The sequence below is a fragment of the Alosa alosa genome, chromosome 7 (genome assembly GCF_017589495.1).
Source record: "Alosa alosa isolate M-15738 ecotype Scorff River chromosome 7, AALO_Geno_1.1, whole genome shotgun sequence".
NCBI classification, from domain to species: Eukaryota; Metazoa; Chordata; class Actinopteri; order Clupeiformes; family Clupeidae; genus Alosa; species Alosa alosa.
The window spans coordinates 9,822,006-9,844,174 of record NC_063195.1 but is presented as its reverse complement, the minus strand read 5'-3'; the positions used below and the strand labels follow the sequence as shown (position 1 = coordinate 9,844,174).

The following is a 22,169-nucleotide window of genomic DNA, read 5'->3' as shown; positions in this document are numbered from 1 at the left end:
GTTAGGATCCTGAACTCTCTCCCCCCTCCACCCTCAGCTACATAACATCCTGGACTTTTAGACCCACAATGGCTGCCTTGCACTACTCCACTTGCACTACTCCACTTGTACACTTGCACACTTGCAACTTGTTGTTGTTGTCCTGTTGTCCTGAACACTTCTGAACACACTTCTGCTGCTCTTACATAACTTGCACCACTATGCCACTTGCATACTTAGGTCAAACAAAACTACCTCAGTCATTTATTGGCCTGACTTTTGCACTATTATATTGACTGTCTACTGTATGCACAATTGCACAATTTCTACCAAATTTTGCTGCTCATATTTCTTCATTGTATGTGCCTTCTTATTTTTACTTTTTATATTGTTTACTTGAATGTTATGTTTGTCTGTGGACCTAATTGGTAAAATATGTCTTGTCTCCACCGTGGGATAGTAGGAAACGCAATTTCGATCTCTTTGTATGTCTTGACATGTGAAGAAATTGACAATAAAGCAGACTTTGACTTTGACTTTGATAGTCTCTTGAACAATGTGTTTGCTCGACCGTTTTATTGTAAGCCCTATGTGTTTAGCTTGGTTTATTGATGGCTAGCTCGCTAGCTAGTGGGGTTTAGCGTAGCAGTCACTTGCTACCGAAGCTGCAGGGGGAGCTATGTCGTGAAAAATGTGAGCCCAAATCAGGCGAAAACCCAGAAACAGTGAAGGACTAACCAGACCTGCATAGGGCTTCTTTAAGTATATATGTGTGTAGATTCTGTTCTCAATAAAAAACCATGTTCACATAAGAAAATAATGGTGAATGTCCAAAATTGACAGCCAATCAGAATCCATCAAATTTTAACCATCACGTTTATCAACATGAGTAGAGACTTTCTTTATCGTTGGTTAACGTGGACACTTACAGTTATTTATCTTTAGTTATCGTTCCTGGTGTGAACGGCCTTTTGGTCTGTATTGATTGTTTCTTGTGTTTCCTAGACCCTCTTCAGTGCCGAGCTGTGTGTCACTGAAGAGCAAAGCATCTATGGATATCCGTAACTAGTTTAGCAGCAAACCAGCTGCTAAATGAACACACACACACACACACACACACACACAAACAAACACACACACACATTGTTTTGTGTCTGTTCGCTTTTAGACCAGAGATGCACAGACCTCCATCTCCAGTGAACAGCTGTGTGTCTATGAAGAGTGATAAATCCATGGATTATCCTCCCAAATTCAGCAATGAGCCAGCACCATCAGGTCTAACGTGAGTAATTCACACACACACACACACACACACACACACACACACACACACATACGTAGCACACACACACACACACACACACACACACACACACACACACACACACACACACACACACACACACACACACACACACTACACACACACACACTCAGATGTAGTTGTTCAGTAGAGAAATTATTCAGATGAGTGTTTATTATTGTTTTGTGTCTGTTTGCTTTTAGACCAGAGATGCACAGACCTCCATCTCCAGTGCCCAGCTGTGTGTCTGTGAAGAGTGATAAGTCCATGGATTATCCTCCCAAATTCAGCAATGTGCCAACACCATCAGGTCTAACGTGAGTAATTCACACACACACACACACACTACAAAGAGGAATAAAAAAATCATCTTTTGGAAATGGATCTACAGTTTTCCTCAGTCGCTTTGGTGCTTTTCTCAGATCAGAATGAAAATTCTCATAACTACTAGTTCAACCTCCACAACATTTAGTCATTTGTGCACATCATAGTAGCAATTTCTCCTTCCTCTGAACAAATTGCAAATGCTTTTGAACATGTATCAGTTGCTTTGTATCAGTTGCTTTGTCATGTCAGTCAAAATGAACTATACTTATGGATGCTGAATAGTCGTTCCCGATAAAACTAATAGTCTTCATTTCATTGCTTGAGTCATTACATACAAAATTGGTGAACTAGTTATCAAATTCTGTCACAATGCTGTAGAATTGCAAAGATCATATACAGTAAAACTGTGAAACATACATATTCAGTGTCTTGTACTCACTTACTCCCCTAACTACAGCAATTTGTAACTTTACTGTAGTTTTCAAATGGCTGTACAAGTACTGTATAGTGCTGTCTTGAGCATTTTCAGGTAGTGTCACCGAGTTCTGACCTTTTTTTGCATGGGGAAAACACTGAGAGCATAAACTGTCGTAATGAAAACATGACAAAGCCATTTGACTATCTTGTTCATAAACAATGGTGTCAAGACTTCTCATTTTGATGACACTGGCAGTTTCATTGACATAAATACTTGCTTTTGAGGAATGGACTATCCATTTTGAGCAAGTGACGTGCTTTTGCAGGTTATCCACTAGGTTTTGCAGTTTGCACCAATTGTTTTGAGAAATGCGCTAACTGCTGTGCAAATGTTAATAGTGATGTGAGAAAAGCACCAAAGTGACTGAGAAAAACTGTAATTAAAGAAATGAGGAAAAATCCAACCTTTAAGGACACCAATTTTCTTTGTGAATGAATAATGTATCGTAAATAAATAAATGTTCTTCATTAAAATACAGAGTGCATAAGTAATCATACCCCCATGTTAAATCTATTTTGAATTCCCATAGAGTCAGGCAGATTTTTATTTTTAAAGGCCAGTTATTTCATGAATCCTGGGTACATAGATCCTGATAAAATTTCCTTGGCCTTTGATTAAATTAACCCCACATCATCACATACCCTTTACCATATCTCACAATTGGCATGGGGTACTTTCCATAAGATCATCTCTCAATGCAAATCAAACCAGCTATTAGGCTAGCTGTAATAACACCATCCCAGGGGCGGATCTAGAGATTTTTTCCTGGGGTGGCGAAGGGGTGGCATGAGGTTCCAGGAGGGGGGCCATGGACATTATTCAAAACTTAAAATTCTACGGATTTCATTGAATATGTTTTATTCTCTACATTACATTACACGAGGTGGGAGGCAAATCGGAGATGTAGCTGGCGTTTTGGATGATGTGGGTCTTAATATGTGAATTTCTTTCTCTGTGTAATCACTATACAGTCTGTGTAGTCTGTACTTAAATTATACAGTGTCAAAAAGCAATTATAGGGGGGTTTGGAGGTATGTTCCCCCAGAGAATTCTTTTAAAAAATGACCCCTCAAATGATTTCTTCTAGTTAGTTTTGAGGGAATATGGATACATTTATAAAATAAGCCATAAATAGATTTAGGTTATACAGTATGGATTGAAACAAGATTCTGATGATTTGGGGGTATTTTTAAAACATGACCCCTCAAATGATGTCTTCTAGTGAGTTTTGAGGGAATATGGCCAAATTTAGTCATACAAAATAAGCCATCGGTAGATAAAAAAAAGAATATTAATATCCAACACTATCTAACTGCCTTTTCCAAGTATGTAGTCTAAATTACTGAAACAATTTGTGAAATAAGATACCAGAGACACTAGGCAAATATTTATAGGCCTGTCATGCAGTTGGTAGCACCATACATATGTTAGGCTATTGCAAGGCTTAAAGCATTTTCTGTGCCTTTAAGTTAGGCTATTATTTTTAAGACCTAATATTATATAGATATTATAATATTATGATATCAAATAATGTTTTTGCTCAGAACGAACCTAAATGGAAATCAGTCCCTGATCTTTAGTGCCAAATGTTACGTTTTGCCATTCACAATTTAGGCTACTCACTCACTCACAAAGTGGTGAATAAGGAAGTACATGTATACTGTATTAAAGTACCTTCATAAATATCCTATTGAAACGACCTCAAACACGAGTGAACAAGCAACATGTTAATTTCTTAAGGACACAAACTCCTGTGCTGGCCTCAGCTTGTTGGTTCATCTACCAGCAAATGATTGAAATCTATCACCCAATAAAACGGGAAGATTTAACTGGAATCTAAGCAATTACATCTCATGCACAACGCTTCATATGTGATGTGCTTTCAAACGTCTAGTCTAGTAGCCTACTCTGAGTAGGGTTTGTTTGAAAATAGTAGGCTACTTTTACTTGTGTAGATTGATTCACACTATATATGAAAAGAAAGAGTAAAAAAACGCAACCGCCACCAGCTTGACACCGATTAGATATTCTAGTTTGATTTGACATGTCGACCAAATTTGGATAGTCATAGATGCTGGGAAAGTGGATGCATGACAATTTTGAGAACCCGTGTTGAATTATCACGTGTATGGGTTGACATTGACAGCAGTATTTAGGCTACAATCAAATGTTATAAACTAGCGACACACACAAATAGACTTTAAACGTTAAACGTTAAGCTACGCATGAGCATGCCCTTATTATCTGACCTGACCATCATCAAAAAATTTGATGAGACAAAGTCTTGCGGATGTAAATGACGTAGAATAACAGTGAGGTTGTTGCCGGGCTAACTGATGTACTGACTATGGGTCTGATTATGGACTTTTTCGACTTGGTGGTCAAACTTACCACTTCGTTGTAGGCCTACAGACAGTTGACACATAGTTGCATGCACTGTGCAATCTGCTGCCAATGGTGAAATTTCGCGGGGGTCACTGCGCTGATGGTTATGGGTGAAACCATTATGAGGGGGCAGGGGATTCTAAATTGGCGATTTCTATTTGAGAGGAGTTTGGTGCGGGTTTCACACCTTCTCACAGTCCAACACGTATGAACATAAAATATACTTTAAAAAAATATTATCTGATTTATAAATGGGGTGGCAACAGGGGTGGCAAGACTGTGTCCCAGGGGTGGCAATTGCCACCCTTTGCCACCCCGTAGATCCGCGCATGCACCATCCCAATCTCTAGGTATTTAAATCATATATTTTCACCAGGGTTGGGCAAAATTCTGAATTGAATTGAGAAGGACTCCTAAATTCCAATTAAATTCATGAAGGTAAAAAAATAGGAACTAGAATTATAATTCAAATTTGAATAAAATGAAGTAGAATTGAAATTCAATTAAATCGAAGACATTCATAATTGAATGTACTTTACAACAATAAAGACACACATCTCTTTGCAGTGAGGTGAGGTCTGAACTGATCCAGGATCAGTCCAGGTGTGGAGTGTGTGAGCAGTTGCTGAGGGACCCAGTCATCACCACCTGTGGACACAGTTGCTGCAGGCAGTGCCTCGAGGAGCAGCCTGGACTACCAGGAAACCAAGCCTGTCCCCAATGTGGAAATAAATACAAAACCCACTCATTTCAGTGTAATGACAGTGGATGCATTGGATGAACATATTTATTTATATTCTTTCTCAACACACAGATGTTTTTATTTATGTGAGTTTCTTTCTTTTTATTTCCGTTTTTGACAAACAGACACTGATGTCCTGAGGAGAGTTATAGAGAATCATAAAGCCAGCCTGAGGAGGAAGTTTGAAAACATATCTGAAGGCATTAACAAGCCAGGGATTCAAACTCCCATCAATGAGATCTACACAGAGCTCTATATCACAGAGGGAGAGAGTGAAGGGGTGAATAAGGAACATGAAGTTTGGCAGGTAGAATTAGCATACAGAGAACTGACCACAGAAGACACACCAATCAACTGCAATGACATCTTCAAGCCCTTACCTGGACAGGAGAAGAATATCAGAACTGTGATGACCAAAGGTGTTGCTGGCATTGGAAAAACAGTCTCAGTGCAGAAGTTCATACTTGACTGGACAGATGGTGTAGCCAATCAGAATGTACACCTCATATTTCCACTGTCTTTCCGTGAGCTGAATTTGGTCAGGGGTGATCAGTATAGTCTTCACAGCCTCCTGCTTGACTTCCACCCTGAGCTGAAGGAGCTAAATGATGGTGAAGGATACAATGACTGTCAGGTTGTGTTCATCTTTGATGGTTTGGATGAGAGTCGAATATCACTAAATTTCCAGCCAAACATGTTGATGTCAGATGTAACTCAAACAACATCTTTGGATATTCTGATGGCTAGCCTCATTAAGGGAACTCTTTTCCCCTCTGCTCTCATCTGGATAACCTCACGACCAGCAGCAACCAGTCAAGTTCCTGCTCAGTACATCGACCAGGTTACAGAAGTGCGAGGATTCAATGACCCACAGAAGGAACAGTACTTCAGGAAGAGAATTTGTGATGAGAGTCAGGCCAACAGGGTCATCTCCCACATTAAGATATCAAAGAGTCTCCATATCATGTGCCACATCCCAGTCTTCTGTTGGATTGCAGCCACTGTACTTCAGCAGATGCTGGAACAGGACAACACCCAGAAAATACCCAAAACTCTGACTGAGATGTTCATACACTTCTTGCTCATCCAGACCACCAGAAAGAATCAGAAGTACCAAAGTGGATCGCAGCTAAATACAGAGCAGCTCCTGGAATCACAGAAAGAAGTTATACTGAAGCTGGCAGAACTGGCATTCAGCCATCTGGAGAATGGCAATGTGATGTTTTATGAAGAAGATCTGAAAGAGTGTGGAATTGATGTCAGTGAAGCTTCAGTGTACTCTGGCATGTGCACTGAAATCTTCAAGGAAGAGTCTGTGTTTCATCAGAGGAAGGTCTACTGCTTTGTGCATCTGAGCATCCAGGAATTTCTGGCAGCACTTCATATATTTGTCTCCTATAGCTATCAGATAAAGACCATGGGGAAATTTTTCTGCTTGGAAGAGTCGCTAAAGTTTGCGATCACCAAAGTTCTGGAAAGCAGGAATGGACACCTAGATCTTTTCCTTCGCTTCCTTATGGGCATCTCTCTGGAGAGCAATCAGAGACTTTTGCAAGGTCTTCTGAACCACACATACAGCAGCTCAAAGAGCATTGATGAAGTATGTCGGTATATTAAGATGCTCAATAGAGACGATCTCTCTCCTGAAAGATGTATCAATCTTTTTAACTGCTTATTAGAAATGAATGATCATTCCATTCACGAAGAAATTCAGAGATTTCTGAAATCACCAAATGGCTTCAAACAGGAATTGTCTCCCACTCATTGTTCAGCACTGGCCCACATGCTTCTGATGTCTGATGAGGTGATGGATGAGTTTGACCTGAAGAAATATGTCATCACATCAGATGAGGGACGCAGGAGACTGATCCCAGCTGTGAGATGCTGCAGAAAGGCACAGTGAGTTTGATTTGAAGGTTCTTTATAATGACACATTAATCTATTTGGAACGGACAAATGCCTTTTCTAAAACAAAAGATGACAGTTATAATATAAGCCAAATTGCAGCATTGTTATTGATCAGAATATACTTTTAATGGTGTTAGGACTTGTTTGGAGTACACATAATTTGAGGAGGCATTTACACAAGATACATGATAAGATTATACAAAATGAGGCTAATTATGTGTTCTTCACAAATAAATCATGACAATGATATAATTTCACACTGCACTGATACTTTCTCTACAGACTTGCTGGTTGTAAAATCAATGATAAGTCCTGTGAGATGGTGGCCTACATTCTACAGTCGCCAAACTCGCTGCTGCAGCTGGACCTGAGTGACAATGACCTGGGAGATTCTGGAGTTCAGCTTCTCTCAAAGGGACTGAGTGGTCCTCACTGTAAACTGCAGACATTAAGGTTTGTGGTAAATAGCTTTAAGGTTTTCGTTCTTCCTGAACATAAACAGCCTCTGTTACATACAGTATTTTTCAGTCAGTCCAGAGATCTAGCCATATATTAGCACCAGGAAATCTTGGAGAACATTTAAATTTGCTCTGGCATATCCATCTATCCTTCCTTTCCAATTTTGATTTCCAAAATCATCCAAATCCCAGGAACCAATCACAACTGCTTATCAAGATGGGCTTTATTCAGTGACAGAGAGAGGAGGATGATTGACACTGCTTTTGTACTCAACCAATGGTTATGCTGATGATGTCAGTATTAAATGACACAGAAGTGTATTTTCTTTGAAACAATCTATAATGTTAGTGCCTAACTTATCTTTTTTTATAAACCAAGATATAACAAGACACCTGTCAAGAAGTGATGCTTTAGTCTCCCCTTCCTTAAACTTGATGTAAGCACAATGCTGCAATATGATGGTGCCCCATAAAAAAGTGTTATTTTTAGGGCTCATCTATTTATTTAGACTACACTTATTTCTTCTATGTGAAACATGTTCATGAATATTGATATTGATATCAACTGGAACTTTTTCTGATTATCAATGTGGGGGAAATGCATTGATTCTAGGCCTAATATACTGTATGTTTTGCTTTTATGTTGTTCTGGTATCCTTCTGTAAGCACCTTGCATTGCGACTTTGGACCAAAGGCACTATACAAAGATTGATTGATTGATTAATTGATGGATAACGGTCTCTCAATGTGTGTAACTCTTCAGATGTCTGATTCTCTCTCAGGTTAACTTTGTGTCTGTATTCTGTCATATTGTTTTTTCAGACTAGCTGGCTGCGCAGTTACAGAAAAATGTTGTGTAATTATCGCTTCAGTTCTACAGTCACCAAATTCCCTGTTAGAGCTGGATCTGAGTCACAATGACCTGGGAGATACAGGGCTTCAGCTTCTCTCTGCAGCATTATGTAGTACTCACTGTAAACTGGAGAGATTAAGGTTGGTAATCTTGTTTTATGATACAGAAATGTATCACTGTAAAGTGGAGAGATTAAGGTTGGTAATCTTGTTTTGGCCGGCCAGCAATATTATTTGCAGATTGTTCTATTAAATATTGATTTACAAATAGCCTATTTATAGCCACTGATTATTAAAAATCCAAACCTGATTAGACCTGTCAAATCTGTGACTTCAATGATAATCACTGTCACTCTATCTCTATCTGTCCTCTGTCTTTCTCAGACTCTCTGGTTGCCTCATGTCAGAGAGGGGTTGTATTTGTCTGGATTCAGCTCTGACTTCAAACCCCTCCCATCTAAAAGAGCTGGATATTAGCTACAATCATCCTGGAGAATCAGGACTGAAGCTGTTATCTGCTAACGGTAAACTGGAGACACTCAAGTAAGAACAGAGACTATGTTACAGAAAAATTATGTACCCCCACCACCATCACCTGTAACATACACACACACACACATCTCTCACACACTCAGAAATTAACAACTCAACATTAATTTCATTGTACACTAATACACACACACTTGCAATATGGTACTGCAGTTTAACAGTATGTATAAATGACAAAAAAGGTTCTGCATTATGTGGTTATTTTACACTTTTATTTTTATTTCAAACTCTAAACAAACAGGGCAGTCGTGGCCTACTGGTTAGTGCTTCGGACTTATAACCGGAGGGTTCTTGGTTCGAACCCCAACCAGTAGGAACGGCTGAGGTGCCCTTGAGCAAGGCACCCTCACTGTCCCCAAGCGCCGCTATAGCAGGCAGCTCACTGCGTTGGGATTAGTGTGTGCTTCACTTCCATATATACTTATATACTCATACAAAACATTTTCAAAGTCAAAGTCTGCTTTATTGTCAATTTCTTCACATGTCAAGACATACAAAGAGATCGAAATTACGTTTCCCACTATCCCACGGTGGAGACAAGACATTTTACCAATTAAGTCCACAGACAAAAACATAACATTCAATTAAACAATATAAAAAGTAAATAAGAAGGCACATACAGTGAAGAAATAAGAGCAGCAAAAAAATGGGTTGAAATTGTGCAATTGTGCATACAGTAGATAGTCAATATAATAATAGTGCAAAAGTCAGGCCAATAAATGGCTGAGGTAGTTCTGTTTGACCTAAGTATGCAAGTGGCATAGTGGTGCAAGTTATGTAAGAGCAGCAGAAGTGTGTTCAGAAGTGTTTTCAGGACACAGGACAACAACAACAAGTTGCAAAGTGTGCAAGTGTACAAGTGGAGTAGTGCAAGTGGAGTAGTGCAAGGCAGCCATTGTGGGTCCAAAAGTCCAGGATGTTATGTGGCTGAGGGTGGAGGGGGGAGAGAGTTCAGCATCCTAACAGCCTGGTGTATGAAGCTGTTGGTGAGTCTGGTGGTGCGGGAGCGCAGGCTTCTGTACCTCTTCCCAGAGGGCAGTGGATCAAACAAATTGTGTTAAATAATGTGTGTTTCTATTTGTCTTACAGCACTGACAATTGTACAGAAATGAGATTAACAAGAGGCGTGCAGAAATGTAAGTCTTTCAACCCTTTGATGATCGAAGTGTGTGTTTGCATATGTTTTAAGTGCATTTAGGGTCCAAGTCCACATTTGTTAATTTGACAGTGGAATAAATCAAATCGCAAGATTTAAAATTGTTGCACTTATATCTGACAGCTTCTGCAAGTATTGTCTGCTTAACTTTACAAAGTAAACCTTACAGCTTGCCCTAACTGAATGCAAGCATCAGAAGTTTGCATTAAATGCTCTCTGCCCACACTGAATCTGTTAAACATTCCATTCTATTGTGTCATATTTCTCATTCAAAATATCTATATATCTAATTATGTGAGCAACAGAAAATAGTATTAATCAAACTAATTTTGTTGATAATGCTCACACCAAACCTGCAAACACACACAATTCTTATAAGAACTGTTGTATCAAAACTGTTTTCTTTTTTTCTCTGCAGATGCCTGTGATGTCACACTGGACCCAGACACAGCAGGCGGAAATCTTTCTATCTCAGAGGGGAACAGAAAGGTGACATGTTTGAGTGAGAGGCAACTGTATCCTGACCACCCAGAGAGATTTGACTGGTGGCATCATATATTGTGTAGAGAGGGTCTGTCTGGACGCTGCTACTTGGAGGCTGAGTGGCTTGAGGGTGGGGGTCAAATAGCTCTGGCCTATAAAAGCATCAGGAGGAAAGGGAGGAATGATGACAGCCTGCTGGGATATAATAACAAGTCTTGGACTATGAGGTGGTCTCCTCACAGTTATTGTGCCAGGCACAATAGTAAAGACATAGTCATACCAGCCCCCTCCTTCCACACCAGAAGAGTAGGAGTGTACTTGAACTGGCCAGCTGGCACTTTGTCCTTCTACAGCGTCTCCTCTGACACACTTACCCACCTGCACACGTTCCACTCCACATTCACTGAGCCCCTCTATCCAGGGTTTTGGGTTCAGCCTGACTCCTCCGTGTACCTGTGCCAAATCTCATGACCTCGTGCCAGATTAAAAAGTTACCATACCCTTGGCAAAAAGACGTTTCATTTTTTAAACTATTTCATTATACCATTACCATTATACCCATCGACTACTGTGCAAACAGTTAGAATTAGAACTTCTTCAGTTTCTGAGATATGGAGGTTTGTAAATTATGTGTTTTGCTAAAATTAGAAAGTTCCATAACTTATTACTTTTGAATGATTCATGCTGGATTTTTTTATATTTTCATGGAGTGTTGTACACTGTGTATCCAACATCTAAAATAATTGGCCAACAGTTCCATATTTGTTTATATGACTCACTGCAATTATATAGAAATGTGGAGTAGTTTTTCCCCACAATAAATTGCATCATATATGTTGATCTTTTAATATAATAATGCTTTATGTTTTAGTACTTTCTTACCACACACATATCTGTAGAAAATGTACTGTATTTATGTTAGACATTCTTTATTTTGTTTGCTTTATATGGGTGTTTTACATATTTGTGGTTTATGAATTAAGTGAGTAAGTGTCCTCACAATCAAGATTTTGGAGCTAAAGGCAAAACAATATTTTCTATCTTGAATAGAAATCTACTACCTGCATTAGGTTCAACATTCACAGATTCAAAGCAAGTTTTTTATCACTTTAGCAGAGAAGAAGTTCACTTAAAATCTGTTAGCCAATTTCAATTTGCTCTGCAGATCCATTTGGAAAGGTGCACATTGATGTCCATTTCTGAACTTGCCATTATTGTATACTATTCCACAGGCATGGTGCTGTAAAGTTACATTATATATATATATATATATATATATATATATATATATATAGATAGATAGATAGATAGATAGAAATATAGCACCCCCCCCTCTTTTTATAGTTGGAAAAGGTATGTAATGGCTGTTACAATGTGTTACTATGTGTTAAAAGACCAGTTATGATCTACTAAACTTGCGTTGCCAATTATGTTTTTATTAATGCTTTAAACATCATTAACATATGAAGTGGTCACATAGACAGCCATAAAACTATAACCAATAACCAACATTTACAGAGTAGGCATACCTTCAGTATTCACTAATGCTAGTGCTAGCATAAGCCCTAATACTTGTGTTAGCCACAATGCTAATGCTAGCATAAGTGTTAGCTTCAGATGTCCCTATGAAACCAATTAGAAGTACTGAGGACAATGATCTTCAGTGGGCTGCTGTAATGAGAACACAGTCCAAAATATTTGTGCTATATGGTATGTACTCAGGGTGCTCAAGGTCAGTGAAGAAGAGGGATGTTCCCTAAACGCAGTTATTCCTCTGAATGTTGTGTGTGTAGGTATCTACTTAAAGGACACATTTAACCTAAGGACTAAAAGGTACCTTAACGGTCATTATGCTATGACACCAATCAAACTACAATATCTACATAACAATTTTAATTAAAATGCCATTTGCCCGGGAAACTGACACGATTAAGACTTCAAAGAATAAATCCTAATGTTGGACAGACACAAAATCAGTTACTGAGACGAGGGTCCTATAGTGTAAAGGGTGGGTCTCGGGGGTCAGTTGCACTTGTTGGAGAGCAGGTAGCTGTTGGTGGGGAAGGAGGCGTTGGGCACGGCGAGGACTACAAACTGGCAGATCATGGCCTGGGAAGGAAGAGTCATAAGGGAGAGAGGTCAGGAGTCAGAGAGAGAGACATTATTGGGAGGAGTTACTGGACTGTCTCATTGGGAGGAGCTACTGGACTGTCTCATTGGGAGGAGTTAACTGGACTGTCTCATTGGGAGGAGCTACTGGACTGTCTCATTGGGAGGAGGTAACATGTGACAATGTGACTGACCAATACCCTTGTATGTACTGTATGTATGTTATTCTTTGTAAAATAATTCACATTGTGTGGATATACAGTATGCATGCATAGGCATGCATGGTGCATGGCCAAATATGTTCAAACAAATGCGCACACACACACACACACACACACCTTGGCATCAGAGGAGGTCTGGAGCCTACAGTCGGTCAGGTTGACCTTGTCTGTGTTCTTGCACGTTGTCTCGCCCACCTTCACTGTCATGGTGTACTTCATACGCGCAGGGGGGTAAATCTGAGACAGATGGTATTATCACATTAGTACATTTGTACTTCACACAGGCAGGGGGGGTAAATATGGGACAGATGGCGTTATCACATTAGTATTTGTGTACTTGTGACACACGTCATTGGGAGACAAATTTCGCCCAGAAAGCATTCATCATGCTGTGGATGGCCTTAACCCTTAAAGGTGTAGGTTTTTGAACATTCTAAGTTCCGCAACAATTGAAGGTTCTAAAATTCTATGTTGAATTCAATGAACCCAGATATTCTTTAGAATGTTAATAAGCTAAGATTGGAGGCAAGAGAGAGTTCACAGATCAATAGACAAAAGCAAGAAACCTCATCTCTTGGTCATCGTGCTTAACCTGATTGGTTAACCATCTGTCTATCACCACCTATGTTTGTGATAGACGAGCCAAATCAACCAATCAGATCAACGAAGCGTTCTTCTAATGCCATATTTTAACATACAAGTAAGGTAAATAGCTAACGTTAACGTTTTTAAACTTACCATTTGTATGTGACCTCATCAACGACAATCCCCACCAAGTTTTCATGGTAGGCTACACTTCTGAAGAAAGCATATTCCTTCTCGTTAAGTAACTCAGATTTAGGGTTAACACTTACTGGAATTGGCTAAGGAGGATGTCTGTGTCCTTCATTCCTCCCAGCTACATTGCAGAGACTCCTAGATTCCTAGCTTCCCCAGGAATACTCGAATGTTCGGATAAAACTTCAGCGATAGCTATGCTATATATTGTTTAGATTGAACAGTAGCTTCTCGTTGCGTCACACCTAAACCCGCCTCAAAACTATCGCTGATTGGACGTTCGTTTGACGAACTGCTCCAAATTTTCTCTATTGGAGAGATGCCAGACTGATCTGCGAGTGGGAATCTGAAGCTCGTGAGATCAAGATGGTCTCACAAGGCTACATCGTGCTAGCACTGCAGATAGCATGCAGTTCTAGCCAGTAATGTTTGACCGACCTAGGCGAGGCTTGGGATTGGTCAATATACAACAAAGTGCTGTACAACAAATTATAATAATATTATAAATAGAATATGGAACCTACAACAAGTGTGTGTATTTGTCTGTGTGTGTGTACATTGCAAAGTTATGAATATGCAATGTTTATATTCTAAAAGGGAAAAAATAGCATCACATGCATTTAGATGTTACTGAGAATGAGAAATAATATGCACTGTCCCATTATTTCTAAAAACATGTCACATGGATTTAACCTTAAGTCTCATCTGTGTCCTGAGCATCACATACAGTTTGGTGCAGTGTTCTTACCTGAGAGTTTTCAGAGATCACAGAGATGACCTTGTAAGCATACGGGTAGTTACTCATGCGGTTGTGGAACCCGATGGCGAACTCCGCTGCCCTCATGACATCCGGACCGTACCGCTGGTTCACAGCACCATCGCCGTTGACAATGGTCGTCACCGTGGCAATGACAGCCAGGAGCACAAGGATGGATGCCATCTCGGTTCTATTCTTGAAGCCTGAGCGAGCAGGAGAGAGAGAGAGACAGAGGGAAGGGGATTGTGGTTATTTAAAGGCTGCTGTTTTATCAGAAACCTTCTCCTTTCGTGTTTGCTCTAGCAGAATATCTCGGGGCGATATCATATCTGCAGCGGTTGAGCAATGTTTTTTTTAAGTCGTCAAGTCACCATGACAGGGAAATTTGAAAGAAATTTGACAGGGCTGCGTTTGCCTGCATGCCAGCTTCTGTTTGTCTTTATCAGATAGCACAGAGTCAGGAGTATGACGGCCTGCTGAGAGGTCAAACAGGGAGCTCTGAGTGACTGGACTGGACTGGACTGGACTGAGCACTGAGTGACTTTTACTGAACCATTATATGGTTATTAGTTATATCAAAGATCGTCCCATGGGTCTATGGAATAACCGCTCCAACAGTTGAAAAAGGACAACAACAAAAAAGACAGTCACAAAAAACATAACAAAACAAAACATCATCCTTTAACTTTGTATCAAAGACCTTTGTGTCCATGCCACTATACTGTACCCCAGGCCTCAAGGACTGAGCTGCTAAAACTGGTCGGCAATGTCTAAACAGTCAGTAAAGAGAGGACAGAGACACACATAGAGAGAGAAATAGAAAAGAGAGGGTGGAAGGGAGGAAAGGAGAGAGGGTGGGAGGGAGGGAGAGAGGGAGAGAGTGACAGACATGCAGGGAGGAAAAAAGGAGTAAGGAGGGTGACTGAGGGAGAGAAGGAGAGATAGAAAGGGGGAGGGAGAGAGGGAGAAAGAAATGCAAGAATAAGAGTTTTATTTTGTGATACTGCCAAGAGCGATTTATCAGATAGCAGAGTCAAAGTGGGCCAAGAGATATCTACAAGACCTGCTGAGGCATCAAACAGGCAGTTTACTGGCTGCACTTACTGCAGGTGAGAGAGAGAGAGGGTTTTTAGTTTAAAAAGAGTACTAAATAGGGCTTAAAACAAAAAGCTTGGCTGAACAGTACCTAGTATCATTAAAAGAACAAGAAATACGTATTCAATAAAAGTATGTGACTTAATGTAAACTGATCACAACTCAAAGGGAGGTCATGTGAGAAAGAAAGAGAGAGAAATAGAGAGAGAGAGGGGAGGGGGGTGAGAAAGACAGTATAGTAGGTTATAAGGAGATAGAGTGAGATGAAGAAAGAGAGAGAAAGGGAGTTATGGCACTGTGCTGAGCAGGTGAGTTGTGTATGTTTGTGTGTGTGTGTGTGTGTGTGTGTGTGTGTGTGTTTGCGTATGCGTGTGCGAGAGCACCTTCTCTGTGTGTGTGTTAGCAATCTCACATTTCACCTTGATACCAACCAAGCCAACTCAGCTATTCTTCATCTAGCCAGACAAGGGGAGAGAGAGAGAGAAAGAGGGAGAGGAGAGAGAGGGAGAGGAGAGAGAGAAGGATAGAGAGAGAAGAGAGATAGATAGACAGAGGGAGAGAGAGAGAAAGAGAGAGAGATAACTATATGAGGGGAGGGAGATGAGAAACAAGAGAGATAAAAGACATACCCAAACAGAGGAAGAGAGAGATAAGGAAGAAGAGAGGGATTGGGCAAGAGAGGGAGGAATGAGTTAAAGTGCAGCGCAGTACAGTGCTCACTGGACGCATGAGTTAAAGTGCAGCGCAGTACAGTGCTCACTGGACCACGCCAGGTGCAATTTGGCTAATGTCTGGCTATGACCCAGAGGAGGAGTCATGATGTAGGACAGAACGGGAGGACAGATGGTTAGTTGAGGTGGTTCTAGAGTCGGGAAGTTGGACAGCCGTGGGCACAAAAGTTGCTTTCTTCCTCTGTGGCCTGCAAGATAGGCTGTGGAGCCATCTTCCAGAGGGAAGCCACTCGAAGGAGGAGAACAGGGCATGTGAGGGACCTTGTAGGATCTTGTAGCCAACCTAATCGTCTGTTGCTCACATACAGTAATGAGGAGAGGTTTCTAAGGGGAGAGACAATTATCTTGGAGCAAACATTAAATGTTCTTTGAAGTCACCCACGGTTCGAGAGGCTAATAGAATGTAACCAGCAATGGAACTATACAAATAATTATAATACAGATTATTATTATTATTATTATTATTATTATTATTATTATTATTATTATTGTAACACTGTATCTCATATAAATTATTCAGGCACAATGTCTGTTGGTTTTGAACTGTTCCCAGACAGATTATGAGACAACCTTAATCCAACATTAATCTCTGACAAAAACAGAATTATAAAATAAACCTGCCCTGAATTTAAAGGCAAACATGCTTATCTTATGTCTAGCCCGAAATAAACCTGTCTGAATTTAAAAGCAAGCATGTTTCTGTTATGTGTAGCCTGATATGAAATAAACTGAATTGAAAAAGAAAACAACACACTTCATTTGTCCCCTGATAAGACATACAGAGCTGTTTCTGATGAGACATACTATCCCTAAGAGTGTCAGTGAGGTCATTCCTTTACAGAGGCCATTGCCAGCCTGCTTGACATAAACAAACATGCACATGTGCACCCCTCCCCCACCACCACCACCACCACCCATACACACTCACACACACACACACAAGAGAGAGAGAGAGAGAGATATGACACTCCGTCACTCTTGTACACAATAACATAAACAAACATACACGTACAACATGAACTCTCTATCACTTAATCTCTTTCTTTCGCTCAAGCTCATACAAACTCACACCCACACACACACCCACACTTGGTGAGCACATACCCAGTGTGTGCAGTGTTGCTGAGGGTCAGAGTGTGGTGTGGCGTCCACTCTGCATGACTGTCTGTCTCCCCTCCGTCTCGTCTCAGCCTGTGTGAAGCTCCTCCATGTTTTTCTCTTCAAAACCTCAGCAAGCCCATAGGAGGAGTAGCTGTCCCCTCCCCCTCTCTCTCACTCTCTCTCTCTCCCCCTCTCTCTCTCTCGCTGTCTCTCTCTCTCTCTCTCTCTCTGGCTGGGCCATGTTTGTGTGTTGGTGTGCTTATTTCCTGATCACATGACCTGGTGTGTCAGGATTCTCTCTCTCTCTCTCTCTCTCGCTCTCTCTCTCTCTCTCAGGCTGGACCATGTTTGTGTGTCGGTGTGCTTATTTCCTGATCACATGACCTGGTGTGTCAGGATTCTCTCTCTCTCTCTCAGGCTGGACCATGTTTGTGTGTCGGTGTGCTTATTTCCTGATCACATGACCTGGTGTGTCAGGATTCTCTCTCTCTCTCTCTCTCTCTCGCTCTCTCTCTGGCTGGGGCATGTTTGTGTGTCGGTGTGCTTATTTCCTGATCACATGACCTGTGAGAGAATGATGGGAAATGTATGTCACAGTAACATCTGCCTTTGGTTGTGTTGGTTGTTTTTGTGTGTGTGGTGGGAGGAGTGTAGAGCAGGACCTTGGCTGTTTTATTTTTTTTTCTTATGTCCCAGTGGACAACACTAGAACAGGAAATCATTTCCTCTGCTTGTTGGCCATTTACAAAGAGGGAGAAAAACTATCGGGTGCATTATATACGTATTGTCAAAAAAGTGGCTGCTTTTCTACAGTGTGATTCGAACTAGTCCACGACAAGTGCTAAGAGGTATACACACAAACTTCCTGAATCTTGTGTTCCGGTCGACTAGCCTGGCGGGCCATCCTATATCATTGAAATGTATAGTCTGGCATCGAACCATTCACCTCGCTTAATCCAAGGGGCGGGCAGAGAATTGTCTTTCAAACTGCTTAGGCATGCAATAGGCCAGCGCTACGACCATATCCGTATCCGGTCGGCAAAATGGCAAATACATCCTTCTTCGAAAGGAATGACTTAAGTGCATTGTGTTGCACAACTTTCAAAGAAAAGCACAAGTCCAACTTCTCCAAAGTTGACGCCAACGCCGATTCAAACAACCGCTCTTCGTTTGCCATAGCCACCTTCCTTGTTGTTCACCGTCGCAGGACTGTCGTTATCCGTTGATACTAGACGTACAGGCTGAGCAAATTAATTTGCCGCCGCTAGGGTGAGTCTACATTTCTAGGCTACCGGTCGACTGTTGTAACCTGACACCCTGACTGTTTTATGTGTGTGTGTGTGTGTGTGTGTGCGTGTGAATGTGTGTGTGTGTTTGAGTGTGTGCGTGTTGTACTGTGTGTGTGTGTGTGTGTGTGCGGGCACATGTGTGTGTTTGTCTACATGTCTGTGCCTGTGTGTACATGTTTTTCTTCAGCACTGTTATTTTTGCCTGGTGACGCACACAGCACAACCCCACCCTGCAGTATGAGAGAGTTGAACCCCAGCGAGATAATGGAGGCGGAGCAGGCTCTGAAACTACATTTTCCAGAATCCCTGAAGGTTTGTAGCTCTGTTCACTACACTACAAGTCACTCAGACAGGTTTCAAAATGTGTTAGACAACGTACTATATTTTATTTGAAATGCTCTTTAATCAGTCATGCATTAAGGTAATCTGATGAAACACCGAAGTAGTTTACGACTTCTACATGATAAATTGTCTCTTTGACAGATTATATAAAGTTCGAGGGAACTCTGCCGAGCCACTGTCGTTAATAGTGCCACATAGTAGCTGGTATGTTTAGGCATTTCAGGGAAGTATTCACTTGTTAAGTGTTCAAGTGTCAAGCAGTTAATTTATTGGTCTACAGGTGTACGGCTGTGTATTCAACATCAACAGAGGCAAACCACAGAACCTGGAAGTGGTTGTTGACGCCTGGCCTGACTTCAGTGCCATAGTGTGCAAGCCAAAGATAAAGGTCTGTGCTACCTCAGAGTTCAGCCCGCAGCATACACACAACCTCCACTCAGTCTTTAAAACTAGCCCACACTTGGACACAACATGATAACTTACTGCACCGTATTCTCTATGCGACAGCCATTGTTCAATATAATAATAATTATTATAATTCCCCTTGCCATCAACTTTCAATGTACCTTCAGCATTCAGTTACAAACTCAGACCCACTTAGGTATGCTGACATAAATATATCTACATTTTTATTCCACAAACAATAGCCATTCAATACAATCTCACGTTCATAATTCCCAGAAATAATTGAAGTCACAGAAGCTACAGTCTAATCAAATCAATTGTCACATTGATTTAAAACATCTGTCCAAACACTCTTACAGCCTGTCCTCCACACAGGGCACATCGATTTAAATCATCTTACGGCCTGTCTTCCACACAGGGCACATCGATTTAAAACATCTGTCCAAACACTCTTATGGCTTGTCTTCCACACAGGGCACATCGATTTAAATCATCTGTCCAAACACTCTTACGGCTTGTCTTCCACACAGGGCACATCGATTTAAATCATCTTATGGCCTGTCTTCCACACATTGCACATCGATTTAAATCATCTGTCCAAACACTCTTACGGCTTGTCTTCCACACAGGGCACATCGAATTAAATAATTTGTCCAAACACTCTTACGGCTTGTCTTCCACACAGGGCACATCGATTTAAATCATCTGTCCAAACACTCTTACGGCCTGTCCTCCACACAGGGCACACGCGACCGTGAGGGGGACTTCAACATCCACAGCATGTTCTCCAGAGACCAGGACAGCCTGAGGAGGCTACTGGACACTCCAGGGCTGCTGGACTGGGGCATGTACACCCTGCTGGCAGGTACATTAGAATACGAATGATGAAGGGAAATAAACAAATCAATTTAAATAGATTAATAAATAAATCATTAACCCAGATTAACAAAATACATTTACATAGATTGATAAATAAATCATTAACCCAGATTACCTTTTAGCACTAGCATTTTGTGTAGTTCACAGGTTGATTGATTGACTCTTGGTCCTTAGGTATGTCACATGACTTAAATATAGGGCTGAGTGATATACTGTAGCAAAAAAATATATATACTGAGGAGAAATGGTGATATGATACAATTCACAATTTCTCTTCAGTACAGATTTTATAAATATTATAAAATCTGAACTGAGGAGAAATGGTGATATGAAACATGATACAACTGTAAAATGTTGTTATAATATGAAAACACATCATATTGGACAATCACGCAAAGCCATACAAAAACATTAATATGCAATATTGTCAATATTGTCAATATTGAGATATGAAAACTTCTTATGATATACAAGAATGATTGGGATATACCATATGAAATATGATATAGCACAGACCTATTTGAATATATGTATGATGATTTTGAAACAATGTTTAATGATGATCAAAAGCTAAACCTGCTTCAGTGGACATGCTTGGGTGGTTGTATAGGCTACAGCATAGGAACATGCAAATTGTTTGCATTACATATCTCTAAGTGTATAGCTCTTCTATATGCATGTACTATGTATGCACACACATGCATTGTATCAGTGTGTTCATATTCACTCCATGACAGGCGTTGACCTGAATTATCTGGACGCTGTAAAAGCCCTCATGGATCAGCACCAGGTTCCCTCACGGACACAGGGGGTGATGCGCGTGCTGAGCCTCGGGAGTCCCACTCAGCTCAGAGCTCATGAGAGGTTAGCTCACAATCACACCTCCTGTTCACCCACCAACTCAATGGTTACCTCAGTGTTTACCTTTATTGTTGAGAGAATTGTTAAAAAGGCTTTAAACTGTCGACCATGTTGTAAGTCGATTTGGTTAAAAATGTGTCAGACAAATGTAATGTAATGTAATGTCATGTAACATACTGGCAAACCCAACTTTCAGGAGAATCAATGTTACCTTTTGTTTAATTTATTGATATTATCATCATCATCATCATCGTCGTCATCGTCATCATCAATAGGCCTAGGAGCCATAGCTTGGGGCCAATGATGGTGTAGTAGTGGGCTATAATTAGATATAAGGTAATGACATCACATAAGCATACCTCACAAGTGTCTCTCAGATAAATTTACTCTCCTAAATAATGCACTCTCCTAAATTTAGTCTGTTCTCTCCTGTTAGTCCTCCTGGTTGTCTGATCCAGCCACTTCGGCCGCAACACGCAGAGCTCGTCAACAGCAATTGGAAGTACGGCGGCGATGCCGACAGCTACAACTCTGTGCTGAGGTACATCGCGCACCTTCCCAGCCTGTGTGTCATACCGGAGGACGGTTCGGCAGCAGGAAGCCCCGTGTCCTGGGTGTTGCTGTATCCACACTCCGCGCTGGGACTGCTCTACACCTTACCAGAGTACCGGCGGAGAGGATACGCGAGGACGCTGGTGTCACGCTTCTCAGAGATGCTGTTTGAGAAGGGGTATCCCGTGTACTGTTTCGTGGAGGAGGGAAATAGTGCCTCCTGCAGGCTTTTTCACTCAATGGGCTTTAGAGATAAGGAGAGTTACCGCGCTGCTTGGTTTGAATTCAATGAGAGGCCAATAAATTAATGTAGTCTATTCTTACACTATCTAAGCTATGGTCACTCTTAAAATCCTTGGTGTATTCATTTTTTTCATTTGTAGTAAGCATTAAAACAATAACTAAATCATCATTTTAGAATCTCAAAAAC

At 40.8% G+C, this 22,169-nt stretch overlaps 3 protein-coding genes and 1 long non-coding RNA gene across 8 annotated transcripts; 2 read left to right on the top strand and 2 right to left on the bottom strand.

The window, feature by feature from the left end:
- The first annotated feature begins 1,024 nt into the window (after positions 1-1,024).
- Positions 1,025-11,096, top strand: LOC125297747 (protein NLRC3-like). The gene is made up of 9 exons (XM_048248202.1): positions 1,025-1,261; positions 1,486-1,599; positions 5,040-5,194; positions 5,340-7,113; positions 7,405-7,575; positions 8,403-8,573; positions 8,817-8,975; positions 10,071-10,117; positions 10,556-11,096. The coding sequence occupies exons 1-9, from the start codon at positions 1,155-1,157 to the stop codon at positions 11,089-11,091; spliced, it is 3,234 nt and encodes a 1,077-aa protein (XP_048104159.1). The 5' UTR covers positions 1,025-1,154; the 3' UTR covers positions 11,092-11,096.
- Positions 11,097-12,039: 943 nt separating this feature from the next.
- zgc:194981 (uncharacterized protein LOC561073 homolog) lies at positions 12,040-17,564 on the bottom strand. Its single transcript, XM_048248055.1, has 4 exons — positions 17,415-17,564; positions 14,476-14,687; positions 13,068-13,187; positions 12,040-12,729 (listed from the first exon to the last, which is right to left on the bottom strand). The coding sequence occupies exons 2-4, from the start codon at positions 14,665-14,667 to the stop codon at positions 12,643-12,645; spliced, it is 399 nt and encodes a 132-aa protein (XP_048104012.1). The 5' UTR covers positions 14,668-14,687; positions 17,415-17,564; the 3' UTR covers positions 12,040-12,642.
- Positions 17,565-17,636: 72 nt separating this feature from the next.
- On the top strand, positions 17,637-22,062 carry si:ch73-106k19.2 (glycine N-acyltransferase-like protein 3). Of its 5 annotated transcripts, none has more exons than XM_048248007.1 (6): positions 17,637-18,259; positions 18,919-19,012; positions 19,323-19,430; positions 20,189-20,312; positions 21,064-21,190; positions 21,624-22,062. In XM_048248007.1, exons 2-6 carry the CDS (start codon positions 18,938-18,940, stop codon positions 22,045-22,047), a joined length of 858 nt encoding a protein of 285 aa, XP_048103964.1. In that variant the 5' UTR covers positions 17,637-18,259; positions 18,919-18,937; the 3' UTR covers positions 22,048-22,062. The 5 variants fall into 5 exon arrangements, with proteins under 5 accessions (XP_048103964.1, XP_048103962.1, XP_048103965.1 ...); XM_048248005.1 differs by having other exon boundaries at positions 18,888-19,012; XM_048248008.1 differs by lacking the exon at positions 17,637-18,259 and adding an exon at positions 18,627-18,680.
- On the bottom strand, positions 19,647-20,589 carry LOC125297650. The gene is made up of 2 exons (XR_007194089.1): positions 20,442-20,589; positions 19,647-20,302 (listed from the first exon to the last, which is right to left on the bottom strand). It is a non-coding gene; the product is annotated as an uncharacterized LOC125297650 (long non-coding RNA).
- Positions 22,063-22,169: the final 107 nt, after the last annotated feature.

Excerpts from the sequence above, each read along its gene's own strand:
- LOC125297747 (XM_048248202.1), top strand. The coding sequence starts at position 1,155 with ATGCACAGACCTCCATCTCCAGTGAACAGCTGTGTGTCTATGAAGAGT. Across the intron at positions 5,195-5,339 it reads AAACCAAGCCTGTCCCCAAT|ACACTGATGTCCTGAGGAGA; the intron begins GTGGAAATAAAT and ends TTTGACAAACAG. Across the intron at positions 7,576-8,402 it reads TGTAAACTGCAGACATTAAG|ACTAGCTGGCTGCGCAGTTA; the intron begins GTTTGTGGTAAA and ends TTGTTTTTTCAG.
- zgc:194981 (XM_048248055.1), bottom strand. The coding sequence starts at position 14,667 with ATGGCATCCATCCTTGTGCTCCTGGCTGTCATTGCCACGGTGACGACC. Across the intron at positions 13,188-14,475 it reads TGATCTCTGAAAACTCTCAG|ATTTACCCCCCTGCGCGTAT; the intron begins GTAAGAACACTG and ends CATCTGTCTCAG. Across the intron at positions 12,730-13,067 it reads AGACCTCCTCTGATGCCAAG|GCCATGATCTGCCAGTTTGT; the intron begins GTGTGTGTGTGT and ends CTTCCTTCCCAG.
- si:ch73-106k19.2 (XM_048248004.1), top strand. The coding sequence starts at position 18,836 with ATGTGTGTGTTTGTCTACATGTCTGTGCCTGTGTGTACATGTTTTTCT. Across the intron at positions 19,013-19,322 it reads ATTTTCCAGAATCCCTGAAG|GTGTACGGCTGTGTATTCAA; the intron begins GTTTGTAGCTCT and ends ATTGGTCTACAG. Across the intron at positions 20,313-21,063 it reads CATGTACACCCTGCTGGCAG|GCGTTGACCTGAATTATCTG; the intron begins GTACATTAGAAT and ends ACTCCATGACAG.